This window comes from Orcinus orca, chromosome 14 (genome assembly GCF_937001465.1).
Source record: "Orcinus orca chromosome 14, mOrcOrc1.1, whole genome shotgun sequence".
NCBI classification, from domain to species: Eukaryota; Metazoa; Chordata; class Mammalia; order Artiodactyla; family Delphinidae; genus Orcinus; species Orcinus orca.
This window is the reverse complement of record NC_064572.1, coordinates 82,963,670-82,980,029: the sequence shown is the minus strand read 5'-3', so window position 1 is coordinate 82,980,029 and position 16,360 is coordinate 82,963,670. Positions and strand designations below refer to the sequence as shown.

Genomic DNA, 16,360 nt, shown 5'->3' with positions numbered 1-16,360 from the left:
AGTTTATAATTGTCCTGTGGTTGTTACATAAGATGTTAGCCTTTGGGGAAGCTGCAGTAAGGACACAGGGGAATTCTCTGTACTATTTTTGCAACCTCTTTGTACGTGGGAAATTGCTTCAGAATGAACAGTTAAAAACAATTTTTAAAAGTGCTTATTAGTTGATAATTACTGAAGCTCAGTGATGGGTACCTGGGGGCTTATGAGGTTACTCTCGCAATTTGCACAGATATTTGAAATGTTCCATGATAAAAATGTTAAAAAGAGAGGTTTAAAACACAAAACAACCTTATTTGGATTTGATTTTTTTTTTAAATCTACATAAAAGACATTTCTGAGACAGCCAGGAAAATTTAAATATGGACTGGTATTCGATAATACTAAGGAATTACTATTGATTTTGTTAGGTAGAGTTTTTTTGGTTTGGTTTTTTTTTCAATGTGATAAAATAACATAAAATTTACCAATGTAACCATTTGGAAGTATACAGATCAGTGGCATTAAGTACATTCACAATGTTGTACAGCCATCACCACCAGCGAGTTCCAGACATTTTTTATCAACCCAGAAGGAGACCTCGTACCCACGGGCAGCCGCCCCCCATTCCCCCACACTCCCAGCGCCCGGCAACCTCTGATCTATTTTATGTCTCTGTGGATTTGCCTATTCTGGACATTCCATATAAATGTTAAATATATAAAACGTGCCCTTTTGTGACTGGCTTCTTTCACTTACCATAATGTTTTCAAGGTTCATACACATGGTAGGATTTATCAGTATTTCATTCTTTTTATAGCTGAAATATTCCACGGTGACAATAAACCACATTTTGTTCACCCGTTCATTTGTTGATGAACATCTGCATTATTTCCACCTTTTGGCTATTGTGAATAGTGCTGCTATGAACATTCACGTGTAAGTTGTGTGTGAACACCCGTTTTCAAGTCTTTTGGATATACACCTAGGAGTGGAATTGCTGGGTCATACGATAATTCTACATTTAATTATCACGGAACTGTTTTTCATAGTGGGTGCTCCACTTTACATTCCTACCAGTATTCCTATATGAGGGTTCCAGTTTCTCCACATCCCTGCCAATGCTTATTATTTTCCTTTTTTCTTTTAAAATTATCATGGCCATCCAAGTGGGTGTGAGGTGGGATCTCACTGTGGTTTTGATTTGCATTTCCTGAATGAGTGATGATGCTGAACAGCTTTTTTGCGTGTGTGTGGTTTTTTTTGCCATGGTTAGGTGTCTTAATGCATTGTCAAAAATGCATTAATATGGGCTTCCCTGGTGGCGCAGTGGTTGAGAGTCCGCCTGCCGATGCAGGGGACACGGGTTCGTGCCCCAGTCCGGGAAGATCCCACATGCCGCGGAGCGGCTGGGCCCGTGAGCCATGGCCGCTGAGTCTGCACACCCGGAGCCTGTGCTCCGCAATGGGAGAGGCCACAACAGTGAGAGGCCCATGTACCACAAAAAAAACCAAAAACCAAAAAACAAAGAATGGGATTTGCTTTAAAATACAACAGAAAAAAAAAAAAGTAAATTTTTAAAGAGAAAGAAATGGGATAGAAGAAGGGAATGTGACAAAATCTTTTAATTGTTGAATCTGGGTGATGGATATATGAGGAGAATCACTGTTTCGTTGTCTCTGCTTTTGTATATATTTGAAATTTGTCACAATAAAACAAATTTTTAAAATTGTCACCGTGAAATGAAGTCATGAAAACCAAGTTATTTATTCCTGTAGTCTTCACTCATTCAAAACACAGGCCTCTCCTCTCTACAGCCTCAGCCGGCATTTTCTAGGTGTTTCCTGGGGACCCCCGAGAACTGTATTTTCTGGCATCTGTGAATCTCAGGGGAGGTTTGGGCGCAGAGGTTCCAGACTGCCATGGCTTTGTGCTGTCTTTCTCTAAGCATCGTGAGAGACCAGTGCTCTAGACTGGAACACACATGGGAAATTCCAGTCCAAGAATAAGGGAGCAGCACGGTGATCCTGGGGGCACCAGCCTCACCACAGGATGCTGACACTGTCCCCTGGTGCCGTGTCCAAAACAGACAGCAGGACAGCCCTGACCGCCGGCAGACACGTGCCCACTGTTTCTTCAACAATGCCATCAGGAACCCACCGGCCGGAGGGGACCGACTCACTCTACCTGGGAAGGGGAGGTGGGAGGATGGGCACTGGGGACACTAAAACCATAACTGCCTTTTTTCCTTTTAAGATGTATGTTTGGAAGGCAACCTGTCTCAAAAACAGTTATAATGTAAAGGTGGCCAGATGCATGATTTTACTCCAACATGTTCTTTTCACCTTGCTGTGCATTGTCTTTCCATGAAATATTTTTAATATATTGATAGGACTTGTCAATCCTTACCCTTCCAGAGAAGAAACAAAAGTGGCTTGAAAACAGCCACAGGCATTTCTTTTTCTCGCTCTTATACTGATACTAATTAACCAGGTGGAAAACATTCAATGGGCCTCCTTTGCTGTCTTTTTCCCTCTTTCCAGTCAGATCGGCTCTCATGGGGGGCGAGAGGGAACCTTCACAGGCTGCCTGAGCCCTCAAACCCATCTCCGGCGCCGAGGCCGCCCCGGGAGCACTCTGGGCCTCCCTCAATAGCTGCCCCCACACACGTGCTTCAGGACCCGCTGGCTTACCTGGTGGGCTTCCACCCTCATCTCCCGCAGAGCAGACTTGAAAAACTCAGGGGAAGGTTTCCCCACCACCTCAGCTTCGATACCACAGGCATACTGGGGAAAGACAGAAGGACGTGGCATGGGTTTGGGAGCAAGTACAGGTGAACACCCGCTCTGCAGTGAAATCCTCCCTCCGGGGAATCAAGGAGAGATGCCCCAAATGTGCACCTGCAGGCCAGGGACCTCCAAGCGGCAAGACACATGGGCCGAGAGGCACACCTCGTAGGCAAGTGTCACAACATCGGGCTGCCCGGGATGCTGGGGGCACCCACCACCAGGCACCCTGCCACCTGCCCCAGTGCCGGACCTCAGCAGGAGGCGGTCCACAGCAGGCCACCCCGACAGTGCTCTCATCTGCATTCTTGCTTCTCCTCCCTTCCCTTCTCCCCCGACCACCCCCAGCTCTGTCATAGGCCCTCCAGGGGAAAAGGTCCAGGGCCCCATCCGCCAGCCTGTCCGTCCCTCCCACCTGAGTGCGAGTAGGCAGGGACCAATGTAGCGGTGAGTACGGGACATGACATGGGCTGACCTGGGCCAGGAGCCCGGGCTGGGGCAGCTGGCTAGGCGTGAGTCAGAGCGGGAGCCCCATCTGAGCCCAGACTTGGAAACTGGAGGAGGGAACTGGGAAGGAGTCTAATCAGGACACATCAAGCTCAGGGTGCTGCAGAGGAGGGTCAGGAATGAGGCAGGTTCACACACATCCAGAAGCCAAGAATCCGAGAGGAGAGCTACGGAGCATGCTGGGAGGGCCAGCGGGGTCAGCGGCAGGCGGTACGGGCTGTGGGGAGGAGAGGGAGAGACTGGGGGGCAGAGTGATGACCAGGGCAGCCGAGAGGCCAAGCTCCAGAGGAGGGGGAGAGCCGGGCTTGGAGCCTCAAATGGGGTGGCGGGGGGTGAGCTGGAAAACATAGAAGGCACTCAGAACACTGAGCACACCCTCTTCTCCAGAAAGGCCAGAAACATCCCCGAGGGCCCTGAGACGTGAAGAGGGCTCGGGCAGACCCAGGGCAGGTACCTCAAGCGCCTTCATGTAGGGACCAACGTCCAGCATCAGGCCAGAGGTCTCCTTGTAGTAGCGTCTAGAAAAGAGCAGAAGGGGACGAGGGGAGCTGAGCCCAGGGGCCTGGGAAGTGCCAAGAGAAACTGCCCTGTCCCGGTTCTGCCAGCTCCAGAGAGCTGAGTCACCGGCCAGGGTCAGTCCAGACGCCACGCTGAGAATGACCGACGGAGGTCAGCTCGACACAGCCCAGTGGTGGCCACCATGCCTGGACGAGAGGGGGAGAGACGGTGAGTCAGCAACTCTCAGTCAGAATGGCCCCCTGCTGCCAGCCTCGTGGGGACCCCGCCACAGTGGGGGACCCCAGGGGCAGCTGGATCCAGTTGCTAACACAGAGAAACACAAGTGACCTGTGTTCTCGAAAGGACAGCTGGTCCACAGAGCATGTGGTGAACCCCTAATTGCTAATAATTAACCCTAATTGCCGCCTGGAGAAGAAAACTCCATTAGTTCCACAGCACCCTGCCGCATCTCCTAGTAGCTGGGGGTCAGGAGAGGTGCCAGGTCTTACAGGCGCCAGATGCTTTTAGGAGAAGACAACTATTTGTTCCCCGTCTCACTGGGGCCAAGACGGCTTGGCTCACAGCAGGGCCTCCCAAGACGGTTTCACATCTTCCCTCCTGTGAGCGCTGTGCTGAGGCCCAGCTGCCACTGCCTGGCCACCCAAGGCCACACGCAGATCCCTTGGGACACACGGTGACCAAGCCCAGTTCTCTCTGAGCAAAGCCATTCGATTATAAAGTGAGAAGGTAGTTGACTCTGTGCTGCTCTGAAGACAGGGTTAATGGAAACCCAGGACTGTCACCATGTTTTCAGACCCGTCACATCAGTTACCCTTCTCCCTCCCCTCAACCTTCGAATTTGGGAGACATTAAATAACATGTATGTGACCTAAATGTCCACAGACATGAATGGATTAAAAAGATGTGATATATATACACACACACATATATATATATGTACACACACAAACACAAAATGGAGTACTACTCAGCCATAAAAAAAGAAACAATGCCATCTGCAGCAACATGGATGGACCTAGAGATTATCATACCAAGTGAAGGAAGTCAGACAGAGAAAGACAAATATCATATGATACCACTTATATGTGGAATCTAAAAAAATTATACAAATAAACAACATGTATGTGGAAAAGCAAAGAGAAGGCTAGTGAAGCATGCTGACCTCAGGGTTTCAAATCCTCTTTCCAGTTCTTTTTAACTGTGGGACTTCGGGTTGCTTAAGCCCTCTGGGCCTCGGTTTCCTAATCTGTAAAATGGGCAAAAAGAAACTCCAGTACCTACTCTTATGGGTTGCTGTGAGGCTTGAGCAAAATAATGCAGGCGAAGTTCCTAACACGATGCCTGGCACGCAGAAGCCGCTCCAAAAATATTAGAGAACACTGTTATAAATAACTGCTCACCCAGACTGAGATGGGTAATAGGATATGAGCTGGGGGGACTTCCCTGGTGGCACAGTGGTTAAGAATCCGCCTGCCGATGCAGCGGAGATGGGTTCCATCCCTGGTCCGGGAAGATCCCACATGCCACGGAGCAACTAAGCCCATGTGCCACAACTTCTGAAGCCCACACACCTAGAACACATGCTCCACAACGAGAGAAGCCACTGCAATGAGGAGCTCACACACCACAACGAAAAGTAGCCCCTACTAGAGAAAGCCGGGACGCAACGAAGACCCAACGCAGCCAAAAATAATAAATAAATGAATAATAAATAAATAATTTTTTTTAAAAAGAGATATGAGCTGGAGAAGAAAGGATGAACACAGGTCTTTCCAGTTTGTGGGGGCTGAAGCCTGCTGTGTGACTACTGGAAATGGTAGCACAGCTCGGGAGTTGCCCCAGGGCTGTGCCTTTCCTCAGCTCTGCGGCTCCCAGGGATTCTGCCTGTCCCTCTCTGCCCCACCTGAGGCCTCCAAGGCTGCAGGAGCCTTGCTGCCCGCAGCATTCACCTGGTGCTCAGGTGGGACTAGCGCTCTCCCACTCTGCATCCTCCACTGCCCACCTTGGAAGCTTCCGTCTGGACGCAGGCTGGGCTGCGGGGCTGTAGCCAAACCCTTGACCTTGGCAAGGGCTGGTCCCCTGCTACTCACTCCTGTCGGGTGGATTAGAGCCTGCAGCCGGATTGTTGACGCCATGGGGGCATCTCCCATCACAACAGGACTCGGTCTCCAAGTGAGCCTGGGCCTCTCGGCCGGGGTCCGAGGCTCTGTGCTCTTGGGGCCGTGCCACGAGGATGTGGGATACCACACACATGCAGGAAGGCACCTGGTAGCCAAGAGAGAACCGCCGCTGCTTACCGAGCTAGGACCTGCCAATGCTCCCATTTTTAAAGGGTGACCCTAAATCACAGGCTTAGAGGTTCCTAATCTCATTTATCTTAAATCTGGAACCTAGACATCTATTTTGCATTTATACAGCCTCAAAATAGTGCTTCCTTTTCTTTTTCCACGATCAACTACTTTGGTATGACGCTTTCCCCAGGTCATGGGTCCAGGGTTTCCTAGGTCCAGGGTTTGAAGGAATGGCCAAGTAAAGCAAAATTTGCCCAAGAGGCAGAGGGAGATGCCGGGTGCTGAGGCCTGGGCTTGCCGGGGGGCAGTGGCAGCCGCTAACGCAGTCCCCCAAAACATTTAGGACGCACATGCCCCACACCCTTTGCAGGGGATGCTCTCAGACCCAGGCTGCTCCCCAGGGACTCTCGGTCTCGGGGGGAAGCAGACAAGTCCACAGACAAATATAAAAGGGCAGGACATGGGTGACAACAGGTGGAACCCCATGCTCTGTGCACTCTGCTTGAGGAGAGCTGGACAGTCTGGGGACAGGAAGGCGGGGAGGTGGCCCAGAGAAGGACACATCAAAGCTGAGACCTGAAGCTCAAGGGGGAGGAATGCAAGAGCCCAGGCCCGGAGCCTCCTGGACTCGGCACCCTGCTGAGGGCCCCAAGGACCGGACGCTGCTCTAGGCGCACGGGGGTCTGTCAGGCTCTCAGGGAGCCACCGCCTCGTCCCCTGGCCCCCCCTGAGATGCCCGCTGCGGGAGGGGCCAGACTGGGAGGGCCTCCCCGAGGACGGGCATGTTGAAGCGAGCCAGGCACGGAGGACGGAGCTGAGGGAAAGAATGCGGCCAGCATAGGAGAGGCTTAGCCAGGCACCAAGGAAACAATTATAAAACAGGCCACTCTGTCGCGACAGACACAGCTCTGTTTGGAGCTGAGGGCTCCAGCCTCAGCTCGGAGCGGTGTGGAGGCGGCAGGAGCTGGGGCCCCCTCCCCTCGGTAAGGCCTCCCGAGGACACCCACGCGGCACCCCTTCTGCCCGCCTCAGCCTCCCCCAAAACCTTTTTTCCAGAGTGACAGATACCTGCGCTTTCTTAAATTTAAATTTAGTCCTGGTGGGAAGAACAAACCGAACATGCAGCAGAAAATATGCAATTAAAACCCTGTCTTTGCTACACTGACTTTTAGAACATAAAGGAAAAACTGACTTCCATAAATCAAAATTGGAGAACTTAGTATTTGTGTTTTTTCTGCTTTTTTTTTTTGGCTGCATTGGGTCTTCGTTGCTGCGTGTGGGCTTTCTCGAGTTGCGGCGAGCGGGGGCTACTCTTCGTTGAGGTGCGCGGACTTCTCATTGTGGTGGCTTTTCTTGTTGCGGAGCACGGGCTCTAGGCGCGCAGGCTCAGTAGCTGTGGCGCGTGGGCTCCAGAGCTCAGCTCAGGCTCGGTAGTTGTGGCTCACGGGCTTAGTTGCTCCGCGGCATGTGGGATCTTCCCGGACCAGGGCTCGAACCCGTGTCTCCGGCACTGGCAGGCAGATTCTTAACCACTGCGCCACCAGGGAAGCCCTGGCCTTGTTTTTATAGTGCCCACAATTTGTCTTTATTTCTTCTTCATCCAGGAAAACAAAAAGGCACCTTGAAGGCCATCTGTTAGCTGAAAACATTTTTAGAGATACAGTAAATACTAGCACCTAAGTTAACTTTTTTTTTTTTATCATAAAGGCCCAGGTTATTCCCGAAACACAAGAGATCTGATATATTTATCTTTTGTTACTGGCATAATAAAAGCAACAGCAGGTCTGGTGAGAACCTGAGTGTTCTGGCCACAAAGAAGAAACTGTGGATTCTGGAAAGACAGGGAAAAGCCGGAGAGAAGCAGTCAGATAGATTTTATGCTTTATTTCTTCTGCCCTTCCGATTATTCAGCACAAACTCCCTTCAAAATGACCACTTGACCTTTCCCACAAGAGCCATTAACCTTCCATAGGCTGTCGCGTAAACAGCTTAATTTTCTGAGGGCAGCATGACAGAAGAAATTACAAAGGCAATTCCCACTCTCAGTCCAAACAGATGCCAAATGTAAATCACACCGTTTCTAGGAGGAGGACACTCTGCCCCAGTGCCCCCGCCACCCTGCCTCCTTGGGGACTCCGCACAGCCCCACTCCAGTGGAGGACAGCCCCTCACCATCAATGACCCCCACGTGGATGCAACAGCAGCTCTTCATGGTTCCTTGGGCTGTCCCGGGAAGCTATGACCTAGGCCCAGAAGCTGTTGGTCCCTTCCTCTGATTTTTGAGTACCCAACCCATAGCCTAAGCCAGAATCCCCAGCAGCTAGAGACCCCACTAATTGCTTATTTGGAAAACAAACACTTGCCTACTGTTGAATGTGTTACAGAATTACAAAGCTAAAAGAAACTGATCTCATTTTTTTTTCGTTTTCAACAACATACCTATTTTGACTACTACCCCTTATCTGGAATAGTAACTTTTCATAATTAGACACAATTTTAAAGAAAAAAATTTTAACATAAATGAGTTATAACAGAGTTTCTTTTTTTTTTTGGCCCCACCGTGTGGCATGCAGGATCTTAGCTCCCCGACCAGAGACCGAACCTGTGCCTGCTGTGTTGGGAGCATGGAGTCTTAACCACTGGACCACCAGGGAAGTCACTAAAACAGATCTTCTTAATTGTGTTGTTCTTTAGTGAGGGGCTGGTAACTTCAGGGATGCCTACAGGGCCAAGCCAGGAGCGTAAAAGAATTAAGCAGGCCAGGTTCTGTGGTTTGCAATGAACCAAACTGAAGAAGGTAAGGTTTGGAAGGGACTGTGACAGTTCATTTTATGTCAACTTGGCTGGGCCAAGCTCCCCAGATATTTGGTCTCACAGTATTCTGGATGCTTCTGTGAAGATGTCTCTTGGGTGAGATTAACATTTAAATCAGTGGACCTGAGTAAAGCAGATTGCCCTCCAGAGCGTGGTGGGCTTCGTTCAGTCAGCTGAAGGCACAACCAGAACGAAGTCTGAGCTCTGAGCAAGAAGGAACCTGCCAGCAGACAGCCTGGCATTCAGACTGCAACTCTCCCCTGCATCTCCAGCCTGCGGCCTATGCTGCAGATTCTGGACATACCTAGACTCCACAATCAACTTCTCTTTATATACACATCTTCCTCAACTTACCATGGGGTTACGTCCTGATAAACCCATTATAAGTTGAAAATATTGTAAGTCAAAAATGCATTTAGGGCTTCCCCGGTGGCGCAGTGGTTGAGAGTCTGCCTGCTGATGCAGGGGACACGGGTTCGTGCCCCGGTCCGGGAAGATCCCACATGCCGTGGAGCGGCTGGGCCCGTGAGCCATGGCCGCTGAGCCTGCGTGTCCGTAGCCTATGCTCCGCAACGGGAGAGGCCACAACAGTGAGAGGCCTGCATACCACACACACAAAAAATAAACAAAATAAAATAAAAATGTATTTAATAAGCCCAACCTACCAAATACTATAGCTTAGCCCAGCCTACCTTAGCCTACAGCTGGGCAGCAGCATCTAATACAAAGTCTATTTTATAATAAAGCATTGAATATCTCATGTATTTTACTGAATACTGTACTGAAAAAGAAAAACAGAATGGCGATCTGGGTACAGAATGGTCGTAAAGTGTATCCGTTGTTTACCCTCGTGGTCGAGTGGCTGCCTGGGACCTGCCACTTGCTGCTACTGCCCAGCATCATAAGAGAGCATCATATTGCATACGGGAAAAGATCAAAATTCAAAATTCGAAGTCTGATTTTTACTGAACGTGCGTAGCTTTCACACCATCACAAAGTCGAAAAATCATAATCTGAATCATCGCTAAGTCAGGGACTGTCTGTATATACGTCTCCACATCCTGTTGCTTTTGTTTCTCTGGAGAGCACTGACTAATACAGGACACATTTTATTTTCATCATAAACGCACTAGAATATTTGTAGCTCCGAAAAGAAGTATATCCTCTCTTCTCTTTCTTTAAATCTTTCATTTGCCTATTTTGAAAGAGACATAGCCATGAAAAGATATTTCTCTACTATGAGAAAAACAACAGTTGGTACAAGATGAACGGCAACCAACTCTGAAACTTGGAGAAGGGGCAGGAGGACATGGTCAGGTCTGTGGTGCACCGGAACTCACGGACCAGTGGCTCCAGCCAAGCTGTGGTGCTCTCGGGAATGGGGGGCCAGGACTGCCAGATCTTCTGATTTCTCAAAAGGATCCAGACATCTGGTTATTTTACGTAAAATCTCCCAATTTTTAAAACATCCTCAAAAAAATGTAAGATCCTGTGTGGACCAAATGTCTGCTCTTGAATGTAGCCTAGAGGCGACAGAGCACAGGCTCTGGGGGGCACTCCTGGCCATCCTGGCACTTACAGATGGGGGGACCATTGCTTACTTCACCTCCCTATGCCTCAACAGGCCCATCTGTAAAATGGCAATGACACTGCCTACAGCTCAGCGTTGTGGTCAGAATTAAACACGGAACTACATAAAGTGCTTAGCAATGGCTGGCGGCCAGATAAAAAGCCCCCTGGTGTCACCTGGAATAGCTGCCCTGCTCAGCAGGCAGAGGAAGGAAGTTCCCAATCACCAGAAGCACCTAAGCTGAGAAAGGCTCCCCCAGAGACGGCCACAGAATTCCTGCCCCGCACGAGAAGCTGGGATAGAGCTCCACAGCATCCTCGTGGTTCTAAAATCCTAGTGTTGCTTCCATTGAGGACAGAATAAATCTGCACAGCTTTCTGGAAAGCAGCTTGGCAACATACATTAAGAACCTCAAAAATACACATCATCTGAAATGCACAAAGATACCGATCACAGCCTTACTTTGGTAGAAAACTAGAAACAACACAAATGTCCATCAGCAGGCGTTGGTTACAATAACTATAGGAGAGTTATTTTTTTAAAAATAACTGTAGGGGCTTCCCTGGTGGCTCAGTGGTTGAGAGTCCACCTGCTGATGCGGGGGACACGGGTTCGTGCCCCGATTCGTGCCCCAGTCCGGGAGGATCCCACGTGCCGCGTAGCGGCTGGGCCCGTGAGCCATGGCCGCTGAGCCTGCGCGTCCGGAGCCTGTGCTCCGCAATGGGAGAGGCCACAGCAGTGAGAGGCCCGCGTACCGCAAAAAAAAAAAAAAAAATGTAAAAACAATTGATAGGAATAACCTCACCACAGAGACATCTACTTATTGTATGTAAAGTGGTTCACAAAATGTTTGGTGAACAACTAAAAATGGGTGACAAAAGTAGGTCAAGTTTGACACTGATGTAAATACACGCATGTGTAATGATCTCTCTGCACAGGAAACCACTTGGAAGGACGTATATCAATACGTTGACAGTTGTTTTCTCATGCGGTGGGACTGGAAATTCTTTTTGTTTTCTTCTTTTTGCTCATCTGTATTCTCTAATTTTTCTTCAGTGAATATGTGCTGTCTTGGTGGTAAAAGATTCTAAGAAAAATAACCAACATGGCTTTTTAAAAGAGACAGTGAGTCTCAGGCTGAAGACTCGGACAAAAATGTTGGTCACAAAATCACAACTTTACACAGACTGTGCTGTGCGGCCAGAGATATGGGGCCCGGACAAGAGCATCCCACAGGCCCTCGAGCCTATTTTCTACTACTTAGGTGCCCCCTTGGCCCAATCCATCCAAGTCTCGTGCTGTATCCTGTGAAAATGCACCTAAACTCAGGACAGTCAACACAGGCCCCTGAGATCTCCAGGGGTCTCCTCTGCAGTGACCCTCCCCTGCCCCTGGCCTCTTCCAGCCTCGGGCCCGCAGGGAAGCTTGACCAACCAGCTCCTAAAGACAGGGAATTTCCTCAAAAATTATCAAAAGATAGGAATGAAGAAATGAAGGGAAAAAAAGCAAGAAAAGGGGAGGGAAGGAAGAAGGAGTCACCCTGCGTCCACCCCACACACACTTTTCCCGTCTTCTCTGCTGATTCTGTTAAGTCAGAGACGCACAGAGCATGACCCAAAGTGGCCATGAACGACTCTCTCTGCAGCTGACTTACCCTTTTCCCAGTGAGAAGAGCACAGGATTCTCCAGCTCCATAAGCACCTGGAAAGCTTTATTCATGTTTTGATAAGAAAAGCCTTCTCCTGCATCTGCAATTACGACACAGTTTGGGTTGGACGTGTCGATCTGATCAAATTCCGAGCGGACTCCTGGTGAGACAGAGAGAGAGAGAGAGAGAAGGATAAAGCCCCGGCTGACATGGCCCACCTCTCATCTCCTTCCAGGAACACCTGTGTCTGCCTTGTCTGCCTGGCCCTTTCTCAGATGCTCTTTCTGATCGTCAAGCTGCCATGAGAGGTGGGCAAGGAAGGGGTGCTATTCCCATTTTACAGATGAAGGAATTCTGGCTCCACACAGAGTGTGTGTTAGGATCCTGAAAGATGATGGGCCCACCCCTGGCACCCCCACTCCAACACCAGCATTACCCCAGAAGTTCCCTTAGTTCAAAACCATAGGCAGGAGACTTCCCTGGTGGCGCAGTGGTTAAGAATCCGCCTGCTAATGCAGGGGACACGGGTTCGATCCCTGGTCGGGGAAGATCCCACATGTCGCAGAGCAACTAAGCCCGTGCACCACAACTACCAAGCCTGCATTCTAGAGCCGTCGAGCCACAACTACTGAGCCTGCGTTCCACAACTACTGAAGCCCATGCGCCTAGAGCCCGTGCTCTGCAACAAGAGAAGCCACGGCAAGGAGAAGCCTGTGCACCGCAACGAAGAGTAGTCCCCGCTCGCCGCAACTAGAGAAAGCCCATGCGCAGCAACAAAGACCCAACGCAGCCAAAAATTAATTAATTACGTTTTAAAAAAACCAAAACTCAGGTATCTGTCAACAGGGGAACAGATAAACAAACCATGGGATGTTCACTCAACAGAATGCCACTCCGTGATCAAGAGGAAAAGACCTACTGACACGTGCAACCAAACAGCATGCTGGGTGAAAGAAGCCGTGCACACTAGGAACGGTTAACTCAGCAGGCCTGGGCTGCTCAAACCCTGCACATCCAAAGAAAGGCTGTCTTCAGATCAGGCCCACCACCACCTCCCGGGAGATCGCCTCTGAGCCCTTGGAATATTCTGCCTGGAAAGAGCGCTTTTGTGTGTCTGGGGCCCTGGGCTATGCTGCATCAGTTTGACACCTGGGGGCCTGGAAACAGAGTAGCCAAGGTCAGTCACACGGGCGCTGCATGCCTACCTGACTGACCCTTAATAAAAACCCTCGGCACGAGGCTGCAGTGAGCTTCTCTGGGTGACCACACCTCAGGCGTACTGTCACGCATCGCGCTGCTGGGAGAATGAAGTGCGTCCCAGCACGACGCACCTGGAAGTTTGCACCTGGATTCTCCTGGTCTCTGCCCACGCATCTCCTCCCTTCGCTGAGTTTAATCTGTATTTTTTCACTGTAATAAACCATAACTGTGAGTAGGACAGCTTTTCTGAGTCCTGTGAGTCCTTCTAGCAAATCATCAAGCCTGAGGGTGGTCTTGGGAACCCCAAAAACTAGGTGCTGTGTGATTCTATCTATATGAAATTCTAGACACAGTAATCTGATTTATAATGGAAACAAATCCGAACAGTGGGTGCCTCTATAGGGGTTGGGGATGGGGACTAAGAGGGAAGGGCATTAGGGAACTTTTGGGGTGATGGTAATGTTCTAGGTCTTTTTTTAATATATATATATATATATATAATATATATATTTTGGGGGGGGGCTGCATTGGGTCTCAGTTGCGGCATGCGGACTCTTAGTCGCGGCATGCACGCGGGATCTAGTTCCCCAACCAGGGGTCGAACCCGGGTCCCCTGCATTGGGAGCGTGGAGTCTTAGTAATGGAAGTCCCAGTAACGTTCTAGGTCTTGATAGGGGTTTGAGTTACACAGATGTGTGCATTTTTCAAAACTCAGCAAAAGCACACTTGAGATTTTTGTATTGCATTGCATGTAAATTTTACATGAAAAGAAAAAACGAAACAGATTGAACTCTAGTTAATGATGTGAAGTGTTTAGGGGAAGTGTACCAATGCCTGCAAGTTACTTTGAGATGCATCAAAAAGATAAAGATGGATAGATGGATGGAGGGATGGGTAGATATATAATGAAGAAAATATAGCAAAATGTCACTGGTAAAATCAAGGTTAAGGGCGTACAAATATTCCAAGTAAAATTCTTCCAGCTTTGCTGTACATTTGAAAATTCTCATAATAAAATGTTGGGGGGAAGATTTATCGACAATAAAACTTGAAAAAGATTCAAAGTCTGAATAGTCAGGTACACCTATGGAAAACACAGACGCAGGATTACAGGTGAGGAAGGGCACCTGGCTTCCCCTTCAGCCTCTCAAGCTCTAACATCTGCCTGTTGGACTCACTGATGAACGATGCCTTCAAGGCAAACTCTGAGTTTCCCTCTCACCTCTGGTAGTTCCACCCCAGCCCTCCCTTCACCCTGGGGAGGGGAGGATTTTCTTTCTTAAGTTTCTCTGTTTCTTTAAGGACCTGTTCTAAAGACACTGGCAGGGATCCTAGAGCACAGAGGAAGCATTTGGAGAAACATGATTTCTAAAGGCTGGGCATGTCGCCCTCGACTGGCGCCAGAGTCGTGGACTGGACACCCGGACCTCCAGGGAGCTCCCTCCATCTCTTGGAGGCCCACCCCTGTCCGGAGGCGGAAGATCATCCTTGTCTCTGCCAGAGGTTTATAAATCAAAACACCAAGTGCAAAGGAGGGAAGAAGGCTCAGTGCAACTAAAGAAAAGTGTCCTGAATTCTGAAGCGTTGCTATGTCTCTTCTTTTTATCTTTTTGGCCGCACCGCGCAGCATGTGGGATCGTAGTTCCCCGACCAGGGATTGAACCCGCGCTCCATGCATCGGGAGCGCAGAGTCTTAACCACTGGACTGCCAAGGAAGTCCCTCTTCTTTTTAAATATTCAGAAGGCACCAGGTAATACTGCTCCTTCCTCTCTGTTCCAGCAAAACTCCCCGCTGAGGGTCCAAGGGGCTCTTTTCCTTCATTCAGACTAATATCAGGAAGGAAACCTGTGCCGTTTGCCAGACAGCAGGGCTGGTTTTCACAAATATAGTTCAGAAACCTATGGACCTCAGTCTAGCTTTTCATCCCCCCCTCTCTGTCTCTCTCTGTCTCTGTCTCTGTGTGTGTGTTTGTGTGTGTGTGTGTCTCTCTCTCTCTCTCACACACACACACACACACACACACACACACACACACACCCCCACCAGAGGCTAAAATCTTGCCCCCTTGACAATTCCTTGCCACCTTGCTTCATCCTAGATCACAGAAAGCAAATTCAGGGTTTTCCTCTGAGGAGCCACCTGGAACCTGCCTCCAAACACCCTCCGGTATGAGCCGGGATGGATGGGGCCGGGTCCCCAGCAGGGAGCCCACAGGTGTCAACAGGAGCCACGTGCTACCTCTGTGTCCTGCCCAGTGGTCTGGCTCAGGTGAGAAGGGGCCCCTCCCCAGCCCCCACCTGGAAAGGAGGCGCCTTCACCCCAACCAGGTCCCAGGGCCCGGCAGGCCTACCGTCGTGGATGAGCAGGTGTGGCCGCAGGGCTCGCTCCTTCAGGATCAGGCAGGTGGCGGGGGCCGGGGCGGTCACCTCGCCCTCTGAGATGTCAAAGCCCAGACGCCGAAGCATCCCCACCAGGTCTCCCCGGGACTTCTGCGACTCGTTGGTGCAGAACCTCACCTTCAGCTGGGACCGCTTCAGTCTGGAAGTGGGGAGACAGGTGGAGGGGCTGTCAGCAGGCAGTGTGGCCTGCTGCAGAGGGGGCTGGACAGGCGCTTCTCCGAGGGCGCAGGCCAGGTCGCCACGGGCCCCTGAGCTGGGACTCGACTGACCCCGGGGGTTTTAGAGCTGGAGCAGACCATTCTCACCCTCACTGCGCTTGACACAGCTGAGGCTCCCCAAGGTTCCCGCCTGGCCTCTGCCCGCACCTCCCCTTCTGCCTGGGACACGTCCCCACCCTCCCCTGGGACACACTGCCCACGCACATGCCAGCTCTCCCGCACTCGACACCTCCTCCACCACACCATGCCACTCAGCCTCGCGGGGGTCACCTCCGAGCGTCCTGGCCACCCCTCTGGACCTCCCGTCACAACGAGCATTTCCACTTAGCAACTGAGCTGACTCTGTACCCACACTTTCCCAAATACAAAGGTCAAGGGGCCAAGCTGAGGTGTGTCTCCTCATCACTGTCACCGAAGAAAGGTTTGCCAGA

At 50.3% G+C, this 16,360-nt stretch overlaps 1 protein-coding gene across 5 annotated transcripts in view; it reads right to left on the bottom strand.

The window, feature by feature from the left end:
- LHPP (phospholysine phosphohistidine inorganic pyrophosphate phosphatase) overlaps positions 1-16,360 on the bottom strand; it is a 135,703-nt gene that overhangs the window by 101,650 nt on the left and 17,693 nt on the right. For all 5 annotated transcript variants that reach the window (XM_033420794.2, XM_033420798.2, XM_033420795.2 and 2 more), the window contains exons 2-5: positions 15,663-15,850; positions 12,118-12,271; positions 3,724-3,787; positions 2,670-2,762 (exon numbers count right to left, since the gene is read on the bottom strand). In XM_033420794.2, the coding sequence (XP_033276685.1) occupies positions 2,670-2,762; positions 3,724-3,787; positions 12,118-12,271; positions 15,663-15,850 (499 nt within the window). The remainder of the gene's footprint in view (positions 1-2,669; positions 2,763-3,723; positions 3,788-12,117; positions 12,272-15,662; positions 15,851-16,360) is intronic.